This window comes from Apis cerana, linkage group LG10, assembly GCF_029169275.1.
Source record: "Apis cerana isolate GH-2021 linkage group LG10, AcerK_1.0, whole genome shotgun sequence".
NCBI lineage: Eukaryota > Metazoa > Arthropoda > Insecta > Hymenoptera > Apidae > Apis > Apis cerana.
This window is the reverse complement of record NC_083861.1, coordinates 762,294-783,561: the sequence shown is the minus strand read 5'-3', so window position 1 is coordinate 783,561 and position 21,268 is coordinate 762,294. Positions and strand designations below refer to the sequence as shown.

Genomic DNA, 21,268 nt, shown 5'->3' with positions numbered 1-21,268 from the left:
TATGTATTTTTTTTTCTCTCTCCCTCTCTCCATTTTTTCCTCACTATTCATCGTGGCTCCTTTATGCGCTAGGATTATCCGCGAAATTTGATCGATATATTAAATACTTCGAACTCGTTATCAACTTACCCAGTAAACGAGCTATTTCGAATTGTCTCGTTTAATTCTTTCTCATTCTCTTCGAAATATAGAAAAAGATATATATATATATATATATATATGCATATGTATCGAATGTTGTCTGTTAAATGACAAAGATCAGATTATATCATATTCACTGTCTGATAAACTGAAACACGATAAACTTTAACGAAGCTACATTGGATTTTTATTATGCAGGATCACGGGAGATACGATGGGATTCAGAGAGTCTTTTTTGGCGGAGGATTACGATTCTGGCTACACAACTTGTTGTTACTCGACTCTCTCTCCTACTTGTCCCACGGCCAGTTGAGCCTAAGCCTTAATCGCATGATCTTGGTGGACGTCGATGATATATTCGTCGGTGAGAAAGGAACAAGATTAAGAAAGGACGACGTGATGGCGCTGTTGATTACCCAACAGAGGATCCAGGCGTTGGTACCTGGTTTCAAATTTAACTTGGGGTTTTCTGGAAAATATTTCCATCACGGTACCTCCGAGGAAAATCTGGGGGACGATATGCTTCTGGAGAACGTCGACAGGTATATATATTTTTTTAATATTTTGTTTATCGATAAATAACAAAAGATATCGTCTTTTCAGATAAGATGAGAAATCTTAGTTATAGTATTTGGATAAAAATCAGTTTAAGGTAATTTGTTTAAAAAACAAGATAAAATTGAACGAGAGATGAATAATATCACATGTTTACAAGATTAATGTCTTTCTACGGTTGAGTTAAGAACGATTTGTGAATGGATTTCACGACGCGTATGATGAGGGAAATGGAATTGGCGGAAAGTTATTGCGCGAATAGGGTGGTAAACAGAGCGCAGAAAGATTTACTATTGGCGCAAATTGACGTATTGAGACCGTGCACGTATTACGGTTGATCGCGGAAGTTGCACTTGTTTGCGAATCGTCGCGATTTATTCGAGTAATTGCTTTCCTCTACAGCAATTAAAATCATAAATCGATTATGTACACTTTGATTAAATAAACAGATAAAGTTGTTCTCCTCCATTTTTTGGAATAAAATTTTTTTTTAGTCGTTTAATTAGAAAGATTTAAAAATCAATTTTATTTATTTTTTTTTTTCAAATTAAAATCAACATTCTCTAAATTGCAGATTTACGTGGTTTTCTCACATGTGGAATCATCAACAACCTCACCTTTACGAGAATGTAACGCATCTACAATTAGACATGGCGTTGAACAAACAATTCGCGAAAGACCACGGAATTCCAACAGGAAGCGGTTACAGCGTAAGTCCTCATCATTCCGGCGTTTATCCGGTCCACGAAGGATTATATGAAGCGTGGAAAAGAGTATGGAATATCAAAGTCACAAGCACGGAAGAGTATCCCCATTTGAGGCCAGCTCGATTAAGAAGAGGATTTATTCATCGTAATATAATGGTAAATTTTCGTTAATCATTATTTTTAACATCGATTATAATTTATTTTTTTTAATAATTTTTAAAAAATAAAATAACGTTTAATTAATAAAGATCCATTTAAGATTAACTTTTAACAATAACATAAAACAATTTATATAAAAATAATACAACAATAAAATTTAAAAAAAATTCTATTATAATAGGTGCAAAACAAGATATTTGATATATCTTTTTTTAAGTCTTTTATAATATTTATTTAAAAAGTACATTTTATTAAATTGAATCAATTCGAATAATCTTTCTCGAAAGTTGAACAATTTTTTTCTCTATTTTTCTGCTACAATGTCAATTGTTCGACATTAACTGCTTGCTTCCTCGGAAAATTAAAGCAATAAACGAATTTCTAATCGAACAAACGAATGAAATTTCGATAATTTCACAGTTTTATTTTCTACCATCAACTTTTCAACACTTTTATCCGCATTGTCTGGAGGAATAAGAATACTTCAAAACTTCGTTGAGGATAAAAATCGATGGATCGACTTGATATAGCAAATAAACGACATGACAGCGATAAAATTGCAAGCGAAAATTGCAAATTTTTTCGTTTTTTCTGAATTCTTTCTTTTGTGGATTTTTCGACGGTTAAACAATCGTCGAGCCGATAAAGAAGAATAAAGGATTGATTTCCCTGGAGCGAACAGTTCTATACTACGATGAATTAAACGATAAAACGAAACACGTGACAATCTCTTTTCTTTGTTTCTGTCCAAGGTTCTACCGAGACAAACCTGTGGCCTTTTCACACACACGATCTTCATCGATAGATATCCAGGCGGAAGAGAGAAGCTGGACAGATCAATACAGGGTGGCGAACTTTTCCAGACAATCGTTCACAATCCTGTAGGTATCTGTGTTGTATCTAATTTGTTTTGGAAAATTTTCTCAAATTCATTATCATTTCTTTCAGATCAATATTTTTATGACTCATATGTCGAATTATGGAAACGATCGTCTGGCATTGTACACCTTCGAATCTGTGATTAAATTTATCCAATGTTGGACGAATTTGAGATTATCCAGTGCACCGCCTCTTCAGTTAGCGGAGAGATATTTTCAACTCTATCCCGAGGAATCTGATCCTGTGTGGGGTGTAAGTTGTTGTTTATACTGCTACATCATATCAAGTATAATAATTTTTTAAGTTGCGAATAGTTCAGCTCCTCTTTCGTATTAAAGAATCCCTGTGATGATCAGAGGCATCAAAAGATTTGGTCGAGGAACAAGACGTGCGATCAACTACCTAGGTTTCTGGTAATTGGTCCTCAAAAAACTGGCACTACTGCTCTCTACACTTTCCTCTCCATTCATCCTGCGATAAGCAGCAATTTACCAAGTCCTGACACGTTCGAGGAAATTCAGTTCTTCAATGGAAAAAATTATTACAAAGGCCTTGATTGGTGAGTTAAGGTGAAATTAAAAAGTTAACACATTTATTAATTTCGATGTGATATATTTTAATATAATATTAAAATATATATATAAAATATAATTATTATATACTTCTTAATATCTATAATATATTTTTTATTACCAAACATATATATCGATAATTCTGTATTGGCATAACCATCATGATTCTTTTCAACTTCAGAAACATGCAAATTATATCAATCCACATCTGTTTATCATTCTGTTTCATCCTTAGGTACATGAGCTTTTTCCCAGCATCGAAAAACGAGAGTTCGAGATATCTGTTTGAAAAATCTGCAACTTATTTCGATGGGGAGTTAGTACCACGCAGAGCTCACGCTCTTCTACCTAGAGCAAAATTAATTACTATACTACTTTCGCCCGCTAGGCGTGCCTATTCATGGTATCAGCACACGAGAGTTCACGGCGATCCTGTAGCAAATAATTATTCCTTTCACTCGGTTATCACAGCAAGCGATACAGCACCAAAACCCCTACGCGATCTCAGGAATAGGTACGTTACAATATTGTACAGTCATTCGAATAATTTTGTTGCAACGAGCAATCTATGGTTGTCCCAAATGAAGTAACGAGTCGCTAAAAAATCCTTGAATAATTGAATATAAATAATAGTATTATCTTGTTGCCATAGATAAGCAAAAATCTAAATTGCTAATATGTTCCACTACTATGGTTTATGTGGTTTATATGGTTAAATATTAATCGTACTCGAGAAGATAAATGCGACAAATATTATTGTTCAAATTTTTTACAGATGTTTAAATCCCGGAAAATATGCTCAGCATCTGGAAAGATGGCTTTCCTATTATCCGCCTCAACAATTGCACATTATAGACGGCGAACAGTTGCGACAAAATCCTGTAGAAACGTTGCACGAGTTACAAAGGTTCCTCAAGATCACGCCCGCTTTCAATTACTCGTCTCATTTGAGGTACGATCCGAAGAAAGGATTCTTTTGTCAAGTTACTAATGAGGATCGAACGAAATGCCTTGGCAAGAGCAAAGGCCGTCAATATCCGCCTATGGAGGATAAATCGTACAAATTATTACAGGTATTTATGATAAAACGATTAAAAAATTGAAAGGATGATCGGTTTAATCCATCTGTCTCTTTGCAGAGATATTATTTATCCCACAACACGGCCCTAGTGAAATTATTGAAACGGCTCGGGTTGAGAACTATCCCACAGTGGCTGAAAGAAGATCTTACCGACACGGTGATGACCTAGCAAACGTCGATTATATGAAACGACACCGTTTCTGAATTGTTTATCTCTACGGTGAACGAAATTCATCGGTTATTAGCTGAAGATCTGTAACATAATTGTACATTCGATATATTCCACTGGACTCCAAATCCTCGACGGAAGGACCATTACAGTGGCCTATCCCAGTGGTTTGGCCTAAGATCCGTGGGAAGCCTGCGAAACTAGTCACTAAACGATTTTAAGGTGAATCGTGACTGTCGATCGTTGTTAAGCCAATAGCACTATTATTAACGTTATATTATTATTGTCGTCGTTGTTGCGTCGTAGAAAACATGATTATTAAGAGTACAGCCCGTTCGCTGGTGCCATCATCCGTCTATAATGATTGGACGCTTTTCGTTCTGATCTTTACTACTAAAAAATACTACTATAATATAATAAGAAGAAAAAAAGAGAATTCCTAATTTGTACTCGAGTTAAATTCTTCTTCAATCTTAGTACAACATATTTTTCTTCAACGAAGAAGACGACAATATATTAATAAATCAAAAGACCACAAACAAAAACGCACATTTTGGCTTTGCGTAATGATAATCATAAACAATTTGTCGACTCGGGTACAATGACTCTTTACAAATTTGAGTAGTAAAGAGAAGAAGGATGCTTTAACGAGTGAAATTAGAAGCGATCAAAAAAAAATTGTATTTTAGAAACTTGACTTTTGTGAGACAAGATCTGTCCAAATCGTGTTACAATGTTTGAAGAGATTTATTTCCTCATGAAAATGATTAATGGATAAATCGAATTTGTTGATATTTAAATCGACGATCCGTCAGTCCTTCACTTCTGGTACTAATTGCAGGATTGCTTCTGCGAGTGTGAGACTTTTGGAAAGTTTGAACTTTTTTCTCGCCCACTTACTCTCTCAGAGACACGATGTACATTAATTCTCGTTATGTAAGCGTATTAAAATAAAAAAGTAAATAAATAAAAAACAAGAAAAAAGCTATATGATGATTCTATGTATATTTTGACAATACTATTCTTGGTACTGCTAATAGAAAGTCGATGAAAGATGTATGATCGCGTCCGTTTGTACATTTATGTATTGTATTGTTTTGATGTGATTATAGGTGTACCATAATGACTTAATAAGATGGAAAATCAGAAACTATTTCACAAATAGTTATTGATGATCATTTTTTGGCGAATAATGACGTTAAGTGGAGAAGTGATAACTGCCTATTTGCAATAATTGCATACTATCACGTTTAAAGCAAACTTTGGATTTAATAATAATCCTATGTTCCAAAATAAAATAGTTATTCATTGTTGAAGAAAATCATGAGATTTTTGGAAACTTTAATACCTGATGTATTATAACGAATTGTATATCGTGGAAATTGATCAACTGCTGTGAATAAAACTGTGTTATTCACAAAATAATCTAATGACGATAATTATTTGTTGGAAGCATATCAATTACTATCTTCGTTACTTATACATACAATATATTAATTTTTATTTTCTTCATAACTAGATTTAATTCATTAAATTTGATCTGATTATTTCTGAATGCTAATTTTTTAGCATTGTTTTAATATTGATTAATATTATTCATCTATAAATTATAATAATTAAATAATAGTGTCTTGTTTTAAAAAATTCTTGTTACTTAAAATAAAAAAAAAGGTTAACATGATAAATATTTATTTGTAATTATTTGATCATCGTAAAAATAATACACATTACAAAATTTATATTTGATCCAAAATGTACATTAAAAATTATAACGTCATTCTCTGTAAAATATATATTTAAAAAATATCATGTATCATCAGTAACGAAACATTTTATATTACGAATTATTTTATCAATGTTATGTTACATTTTGTATATTTTGTTTTCATTTTTATACTGCCGTTAAAACGTATCACGTGACGTTTAACGAATCACATGTACAAAGTTTATTGTTAATATAATAATAATTAATGATAATGGTATTAACATTAAACGATTGATTTGTTTTGTCAAATCGTGCCATTTTACCAGTGTTGTATATACAGTTGTATTATTGTACCAATTGCGGCGTCGGATCTCTAGAGTCAATATTAATCGATTTTGTTCGGCATGGCGGTAGCAAAAATTGTCCGATTTGCTACTAGCTGACAATAATATGTGACAAACTGAAATCGCTAAATTTATAGCAAGATATTCGAATATGAAGTTTTAAATGCTCCAATTAGCATTATTTCATCGTTGGTTCTGCTATATGTATAAACGCTTTTTTAAATAAAATTTTCGAAAACAGGTAAAATTTTAATTTATAAAATAAAATTTAATTCATTTTTTTTTTCTTAAATATTGTTTATTGATGTAAATGTTTAAAATAATATGTTGTATTAAAATTATAATTGTTAAGTTTAGTTTATTCAATTATAATTATTAAGTATTCATTTCATTTATCGATCACTAATTACATTATATATTTATGTATGTAAAACAGTAATAATATAAATCACTAATATTTTATATAAAGCTAAAAGTGAATCAACGATAAAATATTGCTTATGTAAAATCACGCGCGTATTTGCATTTCAAATTATATAAATGAACGCGTGAAAAATAACATTTTGTAGATGTCCTAACAGGCTGTTGTGTAAACGAAAAAACGAAAAAGAGAGAAAAACTGTCATTGTATGAATAAAAAAAAGACGCGTGTAGAATATGTGTATGACTTTAATAGAAACTTTAATTATTTAACTTAAAATTATTCTATTGTAAAATATTGTAATAACTGTACGAATAATCCGTAAGTTCTAATAAAACAAGGGTTAAAAATCTTCGATATTGAATTTCTTATAACTATTCTTTTATTGTTATATATTTTGAAAATTCATTATAAAAGAGATTCTTAATTTCTTTTTTTTTTTTTCTTTTTGAAGTAAAATCAAATCTTTTTCTTTGCATTAATTGATATAATTTGATTAGTCGGTTTTATATAAATATTTATAAATATTTAAAAATTTATATTTTATATAAATTAATGATTTTTTTAAGTTTTCGCTTCATCTGGTCTGTATTATTCTTCTCTTTCTTGTGTTCTACGAAGACCGAGTGGTTCGCCAAAACTCATACCCGGTTGAAGATAAACAGCATCTCTATCCATGCGGAACAATCTATCTAATAGATTTTTTCTTTGATTTCTTCCTTCAGCTACATTAGCTCTTAAATGATTCAAATATTCCGATCTATTTCTTAGCAAACCGGCATATTGCAGAATAATAAAGGCAAGATACATAATAATTGAAACTAAACCAATTACTACGATTAAACAAATCATTTGCCAGCCAAAATTTAATAAAACTAATTTCACATCATCATCCTCTTGTACATAAAAAAAGGGGACTAAAATAGTTCCCAATATACCACAGACCAGATGAGTAGCTACAATATTGCAATAATCTTCAAGTGCACTTCGAAACACATATCTCGAAATTATATAAAAGATGATACTTCCGATCGCGCCCAGAATAATCGCTGCCAATGGAGGATAAGCATCCGCTCCAGCAGATATTACTACTATTCCAGCTATCATTGCTTGTACACATCTCATTACAGTCCAGTGGTTAAACTCTTCTCGAGGATGTGCAAAATGAAAGATTACGACAAATAAGCTGCACGCACTTGCGGCCAATATATTGTTGACAAAGACATTGTGTTTTCTTTTAATTTTCATCTCGAAATGTTCTAATTGAATATTTGTCAAACTGAGGCTCTAAACAGATCAAAATAATCAACGAAAATAATTCATATTGTTTTCATGTAAATTTACAAACAAAATATTAAAAATATTAATATATTAATAATATATAATTTTACCTGTAGACCTATAAATACAAGTAAATAACCAGCAAAAACATTTCCTGAGGCACCAACAGCAATACTTGCTTCATCTATAGCGTCTAAGCGAAGTATTCTTCGTCCAAGTGTCAAACAACCTATCAATCCTGTCAATCCGCCAAGGACATGAATAACCACAGATCCGGTATAATCATGAAAATGAACGTGTTCTTTATGTAATACATTTCTTCGCATCCATCCATGGGGTGTCCAAATCCAATGGATTAAAAATGGTTGAACTATACCAGCCAGCAAAAATCCTATGATAATATAACCGACGGTATGTGTTCTACCAACTATACCACTCGTGCAAATTGCAGCTGTGATTACTACAGCTGACCAGCCGGTTATGAGTTCGTCTTTATCGACATCGTGGTCACCAATCCAATGTCCTGCGCCTATCACACCGTGTACGTCGCCAGTGTAGGCAATGATAATTCCAAGTAATGAATAGACCATCGTTATCCAGCAGATGTCAATAATATTTTGCAATAAAATTAAATTGATGTTGTTCACTGGTACACTACCAATATGTATTAGTACATAACCAGCGCGCAATAATATAACAAGAACAATACGAACGAAACTCAACCATGTGGGAATGTTTGCGATTATATTTTCTAAGGCTTGAGTACGATTCGAATAATCGTAAAAATAATAATCGAAATCCAAAATGTTAGTCATATCTTCGATGAAAAAGAATCGATCAAAATTAATATCTTTGATTACATTATTAAAATGCTAAAAGCTATCCGTTTAAAGCACAATTATCTGATTCACGATACACAAAAGGAATTATAAATTTAGTAAGGTTAAAACAAATGTCAAAGTTTAACACTGATTAAACATAATCTGATGTTCGTCGTTTGTGCTGCCACGAGCACATATGATATTGTTATAATCGAAAAAAATAGCGATAGTATAAAATAAAATATTAATAAGATTTGATATTAATAAGTTGAAAAAACTAACAATAGCAAAATAAAATATTAATAAGATTTTTTTTAGAATAAAGATTAGATACAAAAATAATCTTATTTATTTAAAAAAAATATTTATTTATTGTTCAAAATTATAATATTTTAAAATTAATTTTCTTTACCATTGTTATAGCATCAAAGTTATACTTAAATAAAATTAAATTAAGTTAAATTAAATTTTGATATATATATATAACGTTCAATTTCTAATACTAAAATCATAAAAAACAATTTCTTTATTTTTAATATTATTTTATAATTTATAATCTTATTTTATGTAAAAAATATTCTCGATCTGCCGAGAATCAGAATCGAAACAATACCTATCTGTAAATCAATATGTTAAATAATCAGATAAATAAAAAATCTACGGATTAGCAATTCAAATATTCAATATATTCCGCGCGAATAACCATGTAGAGTGTTTATTGGTTCAAGATTAGCGAACCAATGGCAAGTAACAAAGCGCGGTTCGCGCATGTCACGCTATTGGCCGTTGCAAGGTCGGGGTCTGGAGTCACAGGGACGAGTCGGTAAGCGATGCCGCCCGTCGTCGACGTAGGTAGTCGCATGAAGTCAGTTGTTCGTTTCTCAGTGTTGGGTGTAAAGTGACTCGTGAAAAAAAAAAGTAGTTTTGAGATATTCGTTATTAAAATTCTGACAGAGGAAATATTAGGAAAAAATGGCTACGGTATGCTGTCGTGCTCTATACGTTGTCAAATGGTATGAAATATCCCGCGTGTTAACCGTATCCTCCACCCTGGTTACAACAAAAAATTACCGGAATGTGAGTATTGACATACATTATTTTTATTTATAGTAACATAACATTTATAATGTAATATTACATAATATATTTTAACAACATTTATCTTCGCATATTTTCGTTTAAAATCGCATATTTTTCTCGATCTCTATAGGTTATTAAGTTCTACGATTATACGTTTACATGTCTTTTCTTCTTTCATATATATAGTATATCTTTTCCTTCCATTATCCTTTCTGTATAATATATAGCATGAATGAATTTTTTTAATAATATGAACAAGAAGCTTCCAAATGTGATCGATGTTTAATTGAAATTGGTCTTTCTTTTTTTTTTTTAGCCATAAATTAAATTAAATTTGCATGAATTTGCAAAATTTAACTAGTACATACTATCCACGATGCATACATAATACGTATTTCTTATGTTTTAATCAAATATGGATACCATAAACGTGAAATGAAGGATTCGTGTCCTTTTTAAAATATTTAAAATATTTTTTTTAAATATCTATTCACATACACGCATATAAACAAACAATCGTTTCATTTATGATATAAATATCATTGCTTTATTTCGAGGAAATTATGAAACATCTATAATTGCAATGTAAATTCTCATTCCTTCTATTTGTGTATGATTATAAAATCTGCTATCAGCTATTATAATTATTTATTAAAATATTTTATTCAATTTAATCATGCTTCATTTATTAACAATATAATATATCAATAAGTTATCATATCGAGCTTGATATTTTTATCATACCCTATAATAAATTACGAGTTTCACGAATTAATAAGAATTTATGTGTTCAATCTAGTCTTGCAAAGGCCACGTCTGAAATATACCAACATTAATTGTTATAACCAATGTTAATTACGTTAATATCAAACTTATCGCATTGATTATAGCATGCGTTGTCAAACATTCAAAATTGTTAAACATTATAAATTAAATATGTTTATTAAAATCAGAAAAATTGCAAATCAATTTTTCATCACTTTTTCATCATTTAGCAATCGATATTGAAATGGAAAATTTTCTTTTAAATATTGCTTGTATGCTATTTGCTTGGAAAAATATTTGTTGTATGTTGTAAGTTAATGAATGGGAATATACTATAATATTCTATTATAGCAAATAATATTTATTCGGCAAAAATTTTAATTAATTATAGTATAATCTCTTACAATTCTTAAAATATAAAATCATATATTTTATCATATTATTTTAATTTATTTTTCTATATCGATTTATATAATTGAATATCAAAATTGTTAAATAAATAGCAATTTTTTTGTTTTCGAAGTAATAACATGTATTTTTTATTCATTTATACGATTAAATGGTAGTCTAATTTGCAAACAATGAATTGAATCTCGTAAATAATTAATATGATTTTATTTTATTTTAGAAATTAAATTATTCAATCATATCAATATTATTATTTCTATAAAAATTTATATTTAATTTTTATTTCGTTTTTGTATTAAATTATATTTATAATTTAATACTATTTATAATTTTGAATTACGTAATTATATAAATAATAGAAATAAATATTTTAAATATAAAACAAGAATGAGATAATATCCTGAAAATTTAGAATCACAGTTATGGCTTTTTTATTACTTCATTCATCTTCGTCAACATTGAAAGTGTAGATTAAGCCAATACGTGTCCAAGATTAAACAAAACATATTTGATAATCAACAATAAAAAAGATCAAGATCTGAATTAATATGAAAATTTTCTTCTTAAAATAACAATCGATGAAGAAGTATATTATGAATAAGTATAGGAATTTTTATCGTCCCTTTTTTAATAGTAGAAATTTATTTTTAACAGTGATGATTCATTTTCTAATGATTCATTCATTTTATAGTGTCAGATAAAATTATTATTATTCCTTTGAAACTAATATGAGAATTCTAAATATAATAGCAACCATTTAATTAATCTTTAATAAAAATTCAATCTAAGTTTTTATAATATCAATCTATTTTATTTTATTTTATTATATACTAGTTTAAAACAAATATTGATATTTAAAAAAAATTGAAATTTGTATGTTGTATAATATATTTTATTGATAGTTTTGATTTAAGATGTAAACTTTTTAATAAATCATTTGTTAGCTTATACGAAATTATATGATTATTATAATATATGTCCTTTAAAGAATGTGATTTCGATTATACACAGTTTTTTTTTTTGCGATATTTAAAGTCATTGCAACAATAATAATTGGAATAAAATTGTTTGATTTTCTTTATCTCATTTCATCTATTGCAATTTTCAATTATTTATAATTTAAGGAATAATGAATAATAATAAAATGTATATCAACTTTTATATTTGTTTTGATTTTTAAAAACTGTTCCTTAGAAATCATTTTTTACCTATCTCATAAATATATTAATATTATATATTATATATTATATGTTATATAATATATATATATTATTCTGTATGACTATTCTAAGAATATACATACATATATATAATATAATTACATAATATATATATTATAAAAAAGTAGAATATGTATTAGTTTCTTATGAGAGAGGTTCCTCCAAACTATATGAATTTCTAATCTGGAATTTGATATTAACTCATTGAAAAAAACTAATTAAAAATTTCGAATAAAGTTATTTTAAATAATTATTTATTAAAATGTTTGAATAATATTTATTCATAGCTATTATAATTGATTTGCTTTTCGTGTTACTTATAACGTCGACGGTTTGACAGTATAATTATTCGCGATTATTATTATGTTTTGAATAATAAATTATTGAAACAATTTTATTTGTAATTTCAACTATTTAAATTTTATCCATCACTGATTTATACGAACAATTAGGATCCTTAATCCTCGCATTATTCAAGAGAAAACTGTATTTATATTTATATTTACATTATGTATAATATCATTAGCCATGTATAATCAATAGTTAATAGCAATTAAAGGTCACTAATCAATATTTACTATTGATAACATTAGAAATGGCAATAATTCTAATCTGTACACTAAAATTGCAATAATGTGTGAAATAAATGTACAGATTTATTAAAAAGACATTTCGTAATTTAATTCTAGTTATCTAGATTGTATACTTCGCTGTCTCCATTCATATCAATAAACTAATTACATTACGGTTTCGAATTAAATACCTAGCTTTAGCAGGATCAAAGGAATCGTCGTTGCACTAGAATGTATATCATGATAGTATTACATAATAATTGCACATCACGTGACGCCATCAATTCGTTATCATGATTAATTATGTGTTATATCTCACAATGTCTTGCACGTCTTAAGATCCGCGTAAAAATTTGTTTAATTTAATTTATAACCAAAATTCATAGGTGATTAATAATTTTAGATTACAAAAATAAACAAATTTATTCTATTTTATTGAAACAAATCAATATATAATGCAAAAAATAATATAATGTTTCAGAAAAATAAAGATAAATAATTACAATTTTCATACATATTATTATCTGAAGAATAAAACTAGGGAATTTTATAATATACAAGCACAAATAGTACCATCTTTTGTCTGGTATTTAATAAACTTCATATTAGAAACAAATTCACACAATATGAAAAACAAAGGAAAGAATAGAAAATTTTTTAGCAGTATTATAATACAACATAAAAGTAAAATATCATTTGTTTTTTTTTTTTTAGTATTTAAAATATAAAACTTGTTTCATTGAATTTTATTTTTTTAAATTTTGTTGATTTCAACTTTTCGTAAGAAAATAATGATTAAAATTTTACTCTTGAATTGTTATTTTTATCAAAAAAATTTTTTGATATTGTCTTAACAAATTGTTGTATAATATAATAAAAACAAATGAATATCAAAATATTTTCCATTATGTAAAACAAAAATAAATACAAAAATTAAATAAGTTATCATAAACATAAAGGATCAATAATTAATTTTATATATATTTGTTTCTCTCTTTATCATATTTTATTAAATACAAAAGAATTTTAAAATATTCTTTTAAAATTTCTTCTTCACATAATTCCAAATATTAATCATATATCAGATTTACATAGTATATGAGATTAGTAAGAAGTTACTGTACAAATTATACTTGTGACAGATCATGATACAGAGTATTATACTGAAACTCGAAATATCTTGTATCCGTATGATTTATCCATACAATTTCAAGCATTTATGTCACCCAACCCATCATGTGATTCAACTTGTGTAATCATATGCCTCATCTCTCGACATAACGAGAGAATTCTCCTTTGCCTACATTCATTTATTGCTCGATCGAATTATCGATCGAGTAATAATAATCCGATAATGAATACAATGAATAAATAATATGATCATAAAATATATTCTCTATTAATTAATCATCGATTATATTTATTATTAAAATGATGCTTAAATTAAAATATTTTTCTTCGAATTCAATTAAGGAGAATTTATTTTTTTATATCAACTTTATATCGATTTTTCTGTTCCTATCATTATTAATATAAAATAAAAAGAAATTTCTATCAATAAATCTTAATTCTTTTCTCAATTTTTTTAATTATTTTCTTTATTTGTTACTTCATTGTTGAAAGCAAATATAATGGCATAAAAATTTGATTTGTAATTTAATTTTTCTTAGTTTCATATATACATGTACATTTCTTAGTTAACTCCATGTTAACCTCATTAAATTTTCATCAAATTCTAATTCTATGTTTTAAATATTATTTTCTATGTTCCTCTTTTCTTTTTCTCCATCTCTTCTCAAAAAATTTAAAAATTTTTGAAGAAAAATTGGTTTGGAAAATCTCTTTTCAAAGAAACTTTTTAATTATAAGTTTTATGTAAATTAATGATTTTAAATGAAATTGCAGTCGGTAGAAAATTAATGATATTTAAAAACGTATAAGTGTCCTCGAGTTTAATGGTTTCGAATAAATTGCTCTCCTGTGCAATGATTCGTTCAAATTGCTGTTTCATACTCTAAAAGAAGAAAAAAATAAACATATATAAACGTATTATAACTGTTAAAAGATCACAGCAAAAAAATAAGTAATAGAATCATCGGTCATTACTCTAACATAGATTTGCATAAAAAGTCATTGACTTACGCGTCATGTTTGTAGACGTGATGAATTTCACGTTGCGTGACTAGAGTGTTAATGATTCTATAATGTTAATATTTATCGACTATGAATATAGTAATAATTTTTGTATTTTTAATACTTTATTTGTACAATGAATAAAGATATAGAAATAAATACTTTTTCCACAAATTATGAACAGAATGAAATTTTTCATAAAAATAGTTTTTTAATTATAAATAAATATGCTGTCGTATGAAATTAATAAGATTCTTTTTTATATATGGATATAGAATTTTGTTTCATTAAAAGTCTTCCAAGAAATAATAAAGATGGTTAGCAATGAGTAGTATTTAAAAGTTTAAAAGAGTTTAATCAAAAGTGTGAAAAGTTCAAGTCCAATAATGAGAATTTTCTCTTTTAAAAAATTCTGAAATATATCATCAAGATAAGAAATCTTTACATCAAATAACAGATCGCATAATATATAATTCTATATTTTCTTAATTTAAAAATAAAAATAAAAATATGTTTCAATTTTAATTTTTAAAAAAATTAATGAAATGTATTTATGAAAAATATTTTTTTAGATATTCATGTTTGTGTTAGTGATAAGTTAATCACTGGTGTTTAGATTTCCCAACGTGACCCATATATGTTATATAAAACAAAACATCATTTTCTAAGGAAATATATTTTCTAACGAAATAACAATGTAAAAAAAATATGTTGAATATAAGATGAATATAACTGATTTTATTAGAATTATCTAATAAAATATTGTAATAGTTATTAATTTCTCTATCATATTTATTTAAACATTTAATTCTTTTAATTATTTGCGAAATTAAAAAATATTAATACCAAAATAATTTTAATTAATTTCAGATCAATTTTTAAATATTATATTTTTTATATTTATGTACTTATGAAAAAATAACCATTCTAATTTTAATTAGAAAATCCAATCTTTATTTAACTTCTTTTAACTTCATTTAACTTCATTTTCTAATTTACAAAGAAACATGAATTTGCACAAACATCTGCGATCCGGTTTTAATTGAACCTCATACATAGCACATTTATATTCATCACATACAATCACATATTATCCGTACATATTCAGACGCGATGAAACTTTCACCGTGTTAATTTACCGTAACATGTATTAATTATCATAATCTTTCGTGAAGATTTCTAATTTCGAGAATACACCTCAACAATTGAGCAGATTTTTAAATTCACTTATTTAACACTGCTATTTGAGATTAAACAACGTTTTCTCGTGAAAAAATTGATGTCAAGTAGTGGTTTTGTAACCAAGAAACAGTTGGCAAACAGATGGCAAGTGCTCTCATGCACTCTTCACATGACTCGCCACTTAGTTGTAATTCTTTTAAAGTGAGAACAAAAATTTGAAAAAATCATGAGACAATCTTTATTAGATTTCTTTATTTTCTTTTTTTTTATCTTTTTTTCTCAAATTGAATTTAAAATTTATTTTAATTATTTTCAATTTTACAATAGAAAGTTTCTAATTTTAATATAGAAAAGTAGCGTAAGTAATAAATAATAATAAGTATTAGTCAGTAAAAAATAATATTTTCTTACTAGTGAATGATTAGTCAAAATAAAATATTAGATATAATTAAGAAAGGATTAAAGTATCGAAAAAATTACATGATGTTCACTATTAATAAAGGAGTAAATTTCAAAGCTGATATGAGAACGTTTACTTGGAATTTACATCAACATAAATTGTAACCGCATGATTGTCATATCTTCAAAAGTGTGGTTTTTTTCTTCAAAAGTTTTATCTTCAAAAGTTTAATTTTGAAATTAAAGGAAAGGAAAATAAATAAATTAATCCTTTAAGGATATTATTATTATTTAAATAAATAAATTAATCCTTATTTATTATATTATAAATATTATTTAAAAATTTATTTTTATTATATGTGAATTTGTATTGATTTGTAAATATAATTAAATAATAGATTCCGTACAATTTCTTATATTGTTTAGATTTTTAAAAAAAAACTGTTGACTCGGCAGTGAAAACAATAAATAAAAAATGTATGGATTTAGCTGAATGAATATATTTGATTATACATAATTGCACGTATCTATTTACAAAACATTTGAAGCATGCGTATCGAAGAAAAACAAATAGATACCAACTATGAAGTAGTGGTATTGCTAGCAACATTGAATAATAAAATCATAAATAAAATTTCAGTGAACTTTAAATTCTATAACACTCTCACTAAAAGTGAACTGAAATTTATTTAGTATGTTTATTATGTTTGAATGCATAGTTCTATGTGCCCATTATGTCTTTGATACTCGAGATATTCAGTCGCTTTCTTTGTATTTCAAATATTTTCTCTGTTCTCAGAAGGTCTGCCTGCTGATTCTCCTGATGCTATATGTTGCAGAAGAAAATCCTTTTCATTGAATTTGTTCCGTATGAAGTGATAGCGTACATCAATATGCTTATTTCTTTGATGAAATTCTGAGTTTTCAATAAATAAATTAATAAATAAATTTCGGTTCACTTTTAGTAGGAGTGTTTTTAATAGTTTAATTACGCTCAAGTTATCCACGTAAAGAGTCATTGTAATTAAATATAGTTAGATCATTGATCAGATTTTTCATCCATATGATCTCTTTCACAATTTGACTAGCTACTATGTATTCGGCTTCAGTAGTCGATAGAGCTACTGTTAGTTGTTGTATTGCCCCCCAAGCAATTGCAGAATCGCTTAGTTTTAATATAATTAATATAAAAAAGTAGTGTATTTCCTAGTTTCAGTATCTCCCACCATAATCTGCATCACTAAATGCTTTAATATGATTATTCTGTTCAGTTGAAACATGAATACCATATTTTGTTGTTCTTTTTAGGTATTTGAAAATTCTTTTTACTGCGTTCCAAAATTTTGTTGGGTTTTTCCAAATATTGGTTGACTTTGTTTACTGCAAATGTAATGTCTGGTCTACTCACTGACAAGTACATTAAATTTCCTACCACTTGTCAATAAGGGAATTTTGACTTTTCCTTGTATCCCTTTTTATGTATTTCCACGCACGATTTGGTTTGCTGGGATTGCTATAGCGTTAATATTTTCCGAAATCGTTGTAAAATTTTCTTAATGTTAGCCTCCTGATGCAAAAATATGGATCCATCTGCCAATCGTTCAATCTGTAATTCCAGATATGTATTTATCTCATTGGATGTTACTTCAAATTCCTTACGGAATTCAGCTAACAACTTTTTTATAGATGATTGGTTCGCACTAATTAGTCCATCATCGATATGAATTGCTAGAATCAATCAGTCCTAATTGTTTTCATTTGTAAATACACAATAGTCAGCGCTGGTAGACGTGAAACCGTGTTTCTTCAATATCGCTGTAAAACGATGATTCTAACATCTTGATGTCTGCTTTAGACCATATAAACTACGATTCAACTTGCAAACACGGTCAGTTCCATCTTCTTTCGGTTGCTGCATGTAGATGACCTCATCGAGTTCTCCGTGAAGAAAAGCTATCTTTACGTCAAATTGTTGTAAGTGCATTTTGTTCGAAGCTGTGATAGATAGGATAGTCCTTATTGAATCGAATTTACTTACAGGACTAAATGTTTCATGATAGTCAACTCCAGCAGTTTGTTTGAAATCTCTAGTCTTGCCTTGAATCGTGAACGCTTCCATCGTTATTCATTTTCAGTTTGTAAGTTCATCGATTATCTATGACTTGATGATCTGATGGCGGATTCATTAATGTCCATGTTTGAGTTTTTCTCAAAGAATCATCATTTCTCAATTTCGTCATCTTTGGCTTCTTTCCATTTGATTGCGTTGCTACATGTAATCGCGTCACCATAACTTTCCGGTTCATGTTGTTCTGTGATTACAATGTTTCCGTACGTGAGCCTATCTGATCATCGTATTTTATTTCTGTCTCTCAAATGTCGGTTCTGTTCATATTGATTTTTGTTTTCTGAATCATCTGATTCTTCATCTAAATTTATTTGTTCATTGTTTTCTGACTGAATAACAGTTTTCGATTCATTTATTTTGGTTGTGTCGTTTTTCTGATGTTCAAAAATTATTTGAATTTGATTCCTATTCTTCATTTGAATTAAATTCATAGTGCTTATCTGTGAATCTTACATCCCTATGAATTTTAACTTGTTCTCTTTCAGAAAGCCAGATCCGGAATCCTTTTGTGTTTTCATCATACCCGATGAAAATGCCTTTTTCGGCTTTAACGTTCCATTTTCGTCTTTTTTTTTTAGTGATATAGAAGTATTCTTCTACTTCTTCTCCGAAGATTCTGAGATTCGAAATGTTTGGTCTCTTCTTAAGCCACAGTTCAATGGGTGTTACTCCTTTCTCCTCGCTAGTTTCGATTCTGTTTAAAGTATAAACGGTGTAATTAACTGCTTCAGCTTACATTTTGATTGGTAATTTTTTCTGCATACAACGACATTCTCGCTAAGTCAACTACGGTTCTGTTTTCCCGTTCGGTGGAACCATTCTGTTCCGGAGTAAATGGTACCGACATTTGGTCTAACGTTACCTTTTTTGAAATTTTTCTTATATTAATGCTTATTGATAGTAAAAGCAATGTTCTCTGCTCTTTCTTCGGTTCCTGTCTCTGTTTCAATGGTGAGCTTTGAAATAAGATTTATGAAAGTTCTTTCGTTGGGTTGAATTGATTCCCACACACTAATAAAATACTTGAATGACGAAGATAATGTCATGAGTATTTTAGTAATCATTAATTGAAATTAGTAAATCATTTGATTTGGAATTTTTTCACCCAAAGTTTGCAGCCGATGTGCAAGATTCTCGAGCTTTACGATGTGAGTAGCGATATCATTGCTTGGTTCCTTCTGGTAACTGTACGATTGCTGCAATAGCGTGTACACTAGTATCAGATTTTTGTTCGTAAACAGACTCCAGCTTTTTCCACATATCCTTAGCCGATTCACAGTTGATAATATGCAAAAGTGGTTTTTCATCCACTGATGTAGCGATTATGCGTTGAGCTGTACTATCGACTTTTATCCAGACAGCACGTGCTCGATTTGCCGCATCATCTCCTGGTACAGGAAGAATGATTCAACTGTAACTATTTCCCATGCACCGCAGGATTTCAAAGTAACGCGTAACTGAAATTTTCATGAGGCCCAATTTTCCAATCCTTTCAGCTTATTAATACGAACAGTTTCATACTCCATCATGATTAAGTTATATTTCACGTTTGCTCAAGACCGGATAACTAACCTACATGCTTTTTCGATTTAACTATACTTTTTCTAATTATTTATTATTTCTTTCGTAACCTGTTGACTGGGCAATGAAAACAATAAATAAAAAAATGTACGGATTTAGCTGAATGAATATATTTGATTATACATAATTGCACGTATCTATTTACAAAATATTTGAAGTATTCGTATCGAAAAAAAACAAATAGGTACCAATTATGAAGTAGTAGTATTGCTAGCAACATTGAATAATAAAACCATAAATAAAATTTCAATGAACTTTAAATTCTATAACAAAAACATTAATACAAAAACATTTCTTTCCATTGAATCTATTAAATATTGTTCCTTGAATATAAAGAGATATTTTTAGTTTAGAAAAAAAACATTTTGTTAAAGCTGCGAATAATTTTGGCATTCGTATTATTGAAAATGTTTGCCAACTAGGTCTTGTCTACTACTGATTTATATTGCGTTGAAAATTAAGATTAAGATATTTTCGGTTGGAACGTTTTATAATTATATATATTACAAAGAAGATATTTAATCATAAAGCATCAATTAATTAAATTTATTATCTTCTTATCATGAATAACACGAAATAATATTATAACATGAATAATAAGAAATATTATAAAATATTTAATGAAATTAATAATTTATCATACATATGTTTCAGATTAAATTGAATTAAACAACAACAACATAACATAATCTATTTTAAATTATTATAAATAATGTAAATTGATTAAATTTAATATAAATTACTTTGAATATTTATAATTTAATAATGTAGCTTAATAAAACATATAGCGAGCATTTTTACCTCAGGGCATTTTTTTTTATAAAAAAAAAATAAGATAAAATGTGTTGATTACAAGAAATTGATTAAATTCTAATTGAATAAATGAATAAAAAGTTAATAAAAGATTTTTTCCTTTTAAAAATAAGGAAAAAATGTAGAATTAATAATTAATTTTAAAAAATATG

At 27.8% G+C, this 21,268-nt stretch overlaps 3 protein-coding genes across 6 annotated transcripts in view; 2 read left to right on the top strand and 1 right to left on the bottom strand.

Moving 5' to 3' along the window:
• Window positions 1-7,085, top strand: part of LOC108003750 (bifunctional heparan sulfate N-deacetylase/N-sulfotransferase) — a 395,004-nt gene extending 387,919 nt beyond the window's left edge. For all 4 annotated transcript variants that reach the window (XM_062080018.1, XM_062080019.1, XM_062080017.1 and 1 more), the window contains 8 exons: window positions 340-683; window positions 1,271-1,559; window positions 2,315-2,443; window positions 2,511-2,693; window positions 2,780-3,000; window positions 3,249-3,527; window positions 3,789-4,086; window positions 4,153-7,085. In XM_062080018.1, coding sequence (XP_061936002.1) covers window positions 340-683; window positions 1,271-1,559; window positions 2,315-2,443; window positions 2,511-2,693; window positions 2,780-3,000; window positions 3,249-3,527; window positions 3,789-4,086; window positions 4,153-4,263 — 1,854 coding nt within the window. In that variant the 3' untranslated portion in view covers window positions 4,264-7,085. The remainder of the gene's footprint in view (window positions 1-339; window positions 684-1,270; window positions 1,560-2,314; window positions 2,444-2,510; window positions 2,694-2,779; window positions 3,001-3,248; window positions 3,528-3,788; window positions 4,087-4,152) is intronic.
• Window positions 7,086-7,223: 138 nt separating this feature from the next.
• LOC108003761 (uncharacterized) lies at window positions 7,224-8,968 on the bottom strand. Its single transcript, XM_028669678.2, has 2 exons — window positions 8,125-8,968; window positions 7,224-8,020 (listed from the first exon to the last, which is right to left on the bottom strand). Exons 1-2 carry the CDS (start codon window positions 8,827-8,829, stop codon window positions 7,325-7,327), a joined length of 1,401 nt encoding a protein of 466 aa, XP_028525479.1. The 5' UTR covers window positions 8,830-8,968; the 3' UTR covers window positions 7,224-7,324.
• A 662-nt stretch (window positions 8,969-9,630) lies between these two features.
• Window positions 9,631-21,268, top strand: part of LOC108003768 (uncharacterized) — a 124,506-nt gene continuing 112,868 nt past the window's right edge. The window contains exon 1 of the mRNA XM_017066253.3: window positions 9,631-9,912. Within this exon, the coding sequence (XP_016921742.2) occupies window positions 9,808-9,912 (105 nt within the window). The 5' untranslated portion in view covers window positions 9,631-9,807. The remainder of the gene's footprint in view (window positions 9,913-21,268) is intronic.

Coding starts and splice junctions, on each gene's coding strand:
- LOC108003761 (XM_028669678.2), bottom strand. CDS start 8,829: ATGACTAACATTTTGGATTTCGATTATTATTTTTACGATTATTCGAAT. Junction 8,021..8,124: donor TTGTATTTATAGGTCTACAG/GTAAAATTATAT, acceptor TGATCTGTTTAG/AGCCTCAGTTTGACAAATAT.